Source organism: Fonticula alba (genome assembly GCF_000388065.1).
Source record: "Fonticula alba strain ATCC 38817 unplaced genomic scaffold supercont2.6, whole genome shotgun sequence".
Lineage (NCBI taxonomy): Eukaryota > Rotosphaerida > Fonticulaceae > Fonticula > Fonticula alba.
The window spans coordinates 1,454,546-1,461,556 of NW_009242976.1; the positions used below are offsets into that span (position 1 = coordinate 1,454,546).

Below are 7,011 nucleotides of genomic sequence, written 5' to 3' on the forward strand. Positions count from 1 at the left end.
GGGACCGGGGCCAAGGGGGGGGGGGGGGGGGGGGGGGCACCGAACTCCGAGGGCGATCTACGGCAGACATATGCCCAGCCAAAGCATGCAACCTGCCCCATGCACAGGGTGAGGCATGTCAGTGATGGACGTTCAGAGCAGTGGGAACAGTGGACCGGTTTCCTGTGCCTGTGTCCGGAGGCATGGTCGATCATCGGGGTCAGGTAACTGGTCTCCCAGCAATCGGGGACGATCCCCGGGGCTTTCTCTGCCTCGAGCCCCTCCCCTCCCCCCACCCCCGCTGACCCGGGAGGTTGTGCCCCCTCCCCCGCATGCCCCCCCCCCCCGCCCCCGCACCCCACTTGTGGTAGGAGGGGCCCCCTGCTCCTGGTGGACACCGCACATATGAGGGCCGCCACCAAGGTGCTCGCCGCCCAGCCGCTTCCCCCCTCCCGCTCACGCGCGTCCATCTCCCTCCCTGCTCTCTGCACTGTCCCACCCTCCTGTCCATCCTCCCCCCCTCCCACGCACGCACTCCCGGGTGTCGGACCACCGCCTCCGCCCCGCTCCTTCTCGCCGCCCCGCGGCATCCCTCCACCTCCTCCTGCTTCCCCCTCCTCCTGCTCCTCCGCCCCCCCCCCCCTTCCTCCTTCCTCCTCCCCCCCTTTGCCCTTCGCTCCCATACGACACCCAAGCTTCCACCGATCATGCCTGTCCGCTCGGCCCCCAGCCTCGTCCGCGCGATGGCCCTCCCCCAGGTGACCCTGGAGGACATGAGCCTCGTCGCCGATGGGTCTGCCTTGTCGGAGATGATCTACTCGCTCGACTACCCTGCTGCCACCCCCTCGCCGCGCCCGTCCGCCGTGAACTCGCGCAAGTTCTGCGGCTACGAGGGCGAGCGCACCCTCGACAAAATTGTCTGGTTTTTGGACATCCTGGACAGCTCCTCGGTATGTCTTCAATGTGCCTCTCCCCTGCCCCCCTCCCCCTCCGCTGGCATACTGTTTGCTTGATGCCCTCGCCGCTGCTCGCTCAAAGGCCCCCCCCCCCTTGTTGACCCCCCTCTTTCGCTGCCTCCGTCGCCCGGTCGCCGTCGACGCGCGCATGCGATCGCGCATCCGCACAGATCAAGCTCACCCTGGTGTTTGATGGCCCGAAGACCTCCTTCTTCACGCAGAACTCCGGCCCCTCGCAGACCAGCCGCCGGGTGCAGCGCATCTCCGACGGCATCGAGTACCTGGCCTCCCGGCGCTCGGTCTACCTGAAGCAGTTCAAGTCCGGCCGGCGCTTCAGCGCGTCGGTCCTTTCTCGTGATGCCCTTGGCGATCTCATCTCCGCCGAGGACTCCAATGATGTCATCATCTCCGATGAGAGTTTCTACGAGCAATGGTCCGTCCCCCCCCCCCCTGACCCTCGTCGGCACCCGTGCCTCGCCTCCTCCCCGCTCGTGCCCCTTCCCATTGATGGCTCACATGGTCCCTCCCCCCCCCCTCCCCCCGGCCCATAGCTCTCGCACCCCCTTCCTCTTCACCACGGAAATGCTTCGCAATGAGGCCGGCTCGCGTGGCCACCGAATCATCACCTGCCCCACCGGCCGGACTGCCTCCTACTCCATTGGCATCGCCACAAAGGCCGGCGTGCCGCTGCTCGGGTTCGCGCCACCCACCCACCTTGCTTCCCCGCCCCCGCCCCCCGCCCTCGCCCCCCTCTTGCTGACGCTGCCCCCTCTGCCCATCCCAGCCTCTCCAGCGACTTTTTCTTCAGCCAATATGGTTGCTTCACCGACGTCACGGTGACCACATCTCCCACGGATGGCACGCATTCCCTGGCCGGAGCCTTCGTGTCACGGTCCATCGTGGCCGACTTCCTGAAGCTCCCTTGCGAGTCGCTGACGCTCCTGCTCTTTGGCCTGCTCGGCACCGGGAACATGACGCGCAGCCAGGTGGCCGACATCCGCCGGCTGACCGGCCTGGTGGACTTCATGCCCGTCGTCGAGACAACCAACAATGAGGAAGTTTCCCAGCCCCTGGCTCCTTCCACCCTGCGAGCCTTCCTCGGCCGCCTGCCCGGGGCCGGGATCACCACCTTCGAGTTGGCCCTGCTGCGTCTGGCCACCGGCCGTCCGCTGGCCCTGCCCCATGGCGCCGACACCGAGGCCCACTTTGCCGGGAACTATGCCCTGCACTTTGGCACGGCCAACCCCGACACCGCGCGCATCGTGGCCCGGTCCCTCTTCAAGCTGGCGGCCTCCTTCTGCCCGGGGCTGGCCCCGTCGCCGGAGCTGGCCGGCGCTTTGCACCTGGATGCCGGGCAATTCCCCATCACCGTGGTCGGCGGGCATTGCTACCATGCCGGCCTGCCGGACCTGGTGGCTCGGTACCTGTGGATTCACCCCATTTTCCAGTCCCTCAGCCAGGCGGAGCGCGATGAGCTGATCGTGGCCCAGCCCTCGGGGCCGGACTCCGGCTCGGGGGCCCCCAGCGCCGCCGGTCCCCCGGCCGCCATGACGGCCTCCAGCAAGCTGGTCACCATCATCGAGTCGCTCCTGAGCCCGCAGGCCGTGGCCCTCGAGGCCGCCGACGATGGGCCCTCCTCCGCCGGGGGCGGCATGGCCCATATCACCATGGCCGGGGCTTCGCCGCACCTGGTGGCCACCATTTGCGAGATCCTCACCTGGTCTTTGCCGGTGAATGCCGACGGCGAGGTTGTCCTGCCGGCCTTGTTCGAAACCTCCCTCGTTCCCTCCGGCTGGAAGATGACCCAGCTCACCCGGTCCATTGCGTATGATACGCTGAATGGCCCGGCCTCCGCCCCGCCGGCCGGCGCCACCGGGCCGGTCAGTGCGGCCGATGCCGCCGCCCTGGCAGCGGTCCCTCCCTCGTCCGAGACCTCCCCCCGGATGCTGGTGGAGCTGATCCGCGTGGACGCCAGTGCCCGGCCGGGGGAGTTGGTCCTGCCACATCCGGTCCCCCCCTCGCCGGTGGCCACCGCGGTCAGCACCCCCTCCGGCTCGCCGTCGCCCTTCCTCTCGCACCAACAGCATTCCGCCTGGGCCGGCAGCGGTGCCAACATGGCCGGGGCTTTTGCTGCCCACCTGCAGCAGCGTGACGCCCGGCCGGTGGACCGGTTCTGGGCGGCCCTTTCCGAGCTCGGGGTCCTGGCCGATGGGTGCACTGAGTCGTTGGCTGCCCTGCGCTTCTTCCGCCCGGATGGCGGGGACTTCCGCTTCTTCGCCGACGAGGCCGAGTCCTCGCCCTCCTGCGTGGCCTACTCTTCGACTCAGATTTCCGCGGCCCCCGCCTCGTGTGGCAGCGTCGTCATGATGTCGCACCAGCGCCAGCAGCAGCAGCAGCAGCAGCAGCAGCAGTCCTCCTCGGCGCCGCGCTCCTCTTCGATGGCGGCGGCGGCGGCGGCGGCCACGGCCCCCCTGGCTTCGGGCCTTCCGGCGGCGGCCCACCTGATGACCATGGCCCCGGAGGCCCTTCCCCGGACCCTGTACGCGGTGCAGTCGGGCCTGGTGCCGGACACGGCGCCGGGCTTTGCCTCGCCGGCCGAGCAGGCCTCCGACGCCCTTGGCGCCGGGATTTCCGAGCCGGCGGCCCCTCGCCTTGCCACCTCGCTCGGCATCACCACCGGCACCCCGAGCGCCGGGGTCGAGGCTGTCCTGAGTGATGATGACTTTGACACCGGCAGTGCCGGGGCCAGTGTCGACTCGCTGGTGGCGGCTTTCGGCGGCGGTGGGCCGCTGGTCCGGTCGCCTTCCAGCTCCTCGTCCGACTCGATCGAGCCCATGGACTCTCCTTTGGCCGTTCTCCGGTCGCTGTCCCTCTCCATGAGTGACCTTTGCCCGGATGCCGAGGGGAACATGACCGCCGCTTCGGCCGCCCTGCTGGCCGCCGGCAGTGCCTTTGCCTTTTCGCCGGCCGAGACCATCCTCGATGGCATGCCCGGTGTCACCACCATCGATGGGGCCTCCTCTTCGGCCCCGGCCACGGCCCCGAGTGTGGCCGTCACTCCGACCGTGGACATTGTGGTGGCCGTCGACTCGGCGGATGACGGCCCGGCCCCGGCTCCGGCCCCGGCCCCGGCTCCGGCCCCGGAGCAGCGGCGCCTCTCGCGCCTGGACTCGGCCCAGCAGGCCGGCTTTGCCACCTTCCTCCTGTCGCCGCAGATGCTGTCCTCGCGTGGGCGCTCGCGCTCGCGCAGCCCCTCGCGCGATCGGGCCGGCAACCTCGCCGATGGCCACCTCATCCTGGCCAGCCCGCGCCTTGGGGCCTGTGACTTCCTCCAAGATCCGGTCACCTTGCGGCTGATGGTCGGTCTCATCCGCAGCACGCTGACCTCCTTCCGGGACAACCAGGCCCTCTACGACCAGGTGACTCCGCACGACTACCGCACCGGGTCGAAGCTGTCCCTCTCGGGCCCGGCGAATTTCTCGCGCGGCGCCTCGACCGTGTCGCTGACCGCCACGCCGGCCGGCGGCCATGCCATCGGGTCTGCCCTGCTGCAGCAGCCGCCCGCGCATCACCAGCATTCGGCTGATGGGGGGTTCGCGTCGAACTTCTCCTCGCCGGGGCTCGTGACCGCTCCCTGCTCGGGGCCCGGGTCGGCGGCGGCCTCTCCGTCGGCCGGGCTTGCTGGCGGGGACCTGGCAGCCGGCACTACCGGCGCCGGGGGTGCTGCCATGGCTTCTCCCCGGACCGCCGGCGCCGGCGCCGCCGGGGGCCCGAACTTCGGTACCTCCTCCTGGGTGGCCCAGATCCTGCTCCTGGTGGCGGCTCTCTGCCCGCTGGATGACTCGTCGGAGGATTTCGGTACGTCTCTTGCCAGGCATGCGCGTGTGCGCCCCCCTCCTCCCGAAGGGGGGGGGGGGGAGGGCCCTTTCCCCGCCTTCTCTCCTTTGTTTGTCTTCTCACACGCGCATGTTCCCCCCTCCCCCTTCCCCGGGTCCCCCTTCCACCTGCCTGCTTCTTTTCGGGTCCCTCGGGTTTTCACAGAGACCGGTGTTCTCATGGTGGATGTGCGCGATACGCTGCTGTTTTCCCTGCTCCAGGCCCAGCTCTTCTCCATCCGCATGCTGGCCTCGTCGCTGTGTGTCCCGACCCCCGGGCGGTGGGTCAGCCTGGAGTCCGGCCGGCCGGTGCTCATGTCCAGCTCCGGCCAGCCGGCCTACGGGCCTGGCGACAGCCCGACCGATGCCGATCGCATCATGATGGCCTTCTCGTCGATCTACTCGTCGATCAGCTTCCGTCGCTTCTGCCGGGCCCGGATCCTGATTGAGCGCAATCAGGATGTCTTCCTCAAGAAGGCCGGCCAGATGCTGATGTCGGCCCTGATCGACTCGGTCCGCGAGACAGCCACCGCCACGTCCAGCGGCTGCGGCAGCAGCCTCAACTGCAGCCCCTTCATCTCCTCCTCGACGGGGGCCGCCAGCGGGCCGGCCGACTCGGCCCTGCCCCAGCAGCACCATGGGTCGGCCACCGCCGGGGCCACTGCATGCGCCTCCATGCGCCTGCCGCGTCCCCTGTCGGCCGTCGCCGAGTGCGATTGAAAGGTCCTCTCCGCCGTCGCCCGCGTCGCCACTGCCGGCCGCCCCCCCCCCCCCCCCCCGTCCCTCTCACTTGCTGTGCCAGGGAAGAGGGATGTGCTGCGAAAAGGGGGCAGACTCATGCCGGCGAGGGCGCGCGCGTGTGTCGCCTTCCCATGTGCAAGACAGCGCTGACCCAATCGGCTGTGCCACCCCCCCCCCCCCCCCCTATATCATATCCAGCACAGCACTCTTTCCTCCGCCTTTCCCTTGTCCTTGTTCCCCCCTCCCTCCCTCCCCCCGTCATTCCTCGTTTGTCTTCTCGCGTGCGCTCGGCCGGTCCGACACGGCGACGGCTGCGTGCGCACTTGCCCCTTCCCCCTCTTGTCCCACAGTCGCGTGTGAAGAAACCCCCCCCCCCCGCACACGTGTGCGTCCCTCAGATTGCGAATACATTTGGCATATCCACACACAGATCTTTCCCCGTGTCTCCCTCGCTTCTTTTCTCGCCCCGCCCCTGCCTCCCCTCCCGACGCGCCGGGCATGCGTCGGCTCAGGGGGGGCGGGGGAGAAGCGGGAACCCATCGTGGGGCGCAAGTGATACCCGAAAGTGGCGGCGCGCATGGCGCCCGGCTCCCCGGCCGGTGTGTTCTCTTGGCCCAATCCAACGGCCCGGGCAGAGGAGGGGGGCAAGGGGGAACACACACTCAGAAGGCGGGGAGGGGCGCCCGGGCGCGGCTCGACTCGCCAATCGCACACGTGAGTGGATCCCGTGGCGCGATCTAGTATGTCAGAATGCATGAACCACCTGCGCGGCTTTGAAAGGGGCAGGCTTCAGAGCACGGAAGGGGCAGTGCCGGGCGGGCCGAGGAAAGTCTGCCTGTGTGTGTGTGTGTGTGTGTGTGTGTGTGCACACACCCGACCCATGCCTCCGCGGCGGGCGCACCAAGAGGCGGTCCACTTGCCAGCCGGCTCATCCGGAGGAGGTAGCCAGAGTTACGCTGGGGCTTCGGCCGGCCTCCGCCCGCCCAGATTGTTATTGTTTCTCCCGCAAACGCGCGTCCGGTGGGTGTTCCCGCTTGGCCCCCCGCCCCCGCGGCGCAGGCAGGTGTCAACACCGACGACCGGCTGAGTGCCCTAGTGGGAGTCCTCAGAACCAGGTACGTGTTTGGAGACCGGGGGCAGGGACGAGGGGGGGGGGGGGGGGAGGGGCATAGCGAAAGGGGCCGAGATCGTGTACGTTGGGCGATCTCGATCCGCCCCGGGCGGCGTCCCCCTGCCACACCTCATCCCCCCAGGGAGGGGGGGGGGGCGGCGGCGTGCGCGCGTTGGCCTTGCCTTGGTCAAGGGCGGCGCCCGTCCCCGCGGCCCCCTCCATCCCCCTATCCGACTGCCTCTCGGCGTGTCCCCTCGGAGTGTGGTGCCCAGCTGGTAGGCGGCCCCTTGTCAGATCCGGACTGGAGGTGCACCTACGGCTGCCCCATCCCCTTGCGCGGCCCCTGTGC

General features: G+C 69.5%; 1 protein-coding gene across 1 annotated transcript; it reads left to right on the forward strand.

The window, feature by feature from the left end:
• Positions 1-589: 589 nt before the first annotated feature.
• Positions 590-5,583, forward strand: H696_03982 (hypothetical protein). Its single transcript, XM_009497850.1, has 5 exons — positions 590-929; positions 1,106-1,368; positions 1,487-1,630; positions 1,720-4,793; positions 4,977-5,583. Exons 1-5 carry the CDS (start codon positions 687-689, stop codon positions 5,528-5,530), a joined length of 4,278 nt encoding a protein of 1,425 aa, XP_009496125.1. The 5' UTR covers positions 590-686; the 3' UTR covers positions 5,531-5,583.
• Positions 5,584-7,011: the final 1,428 nt, after the last annotated feature.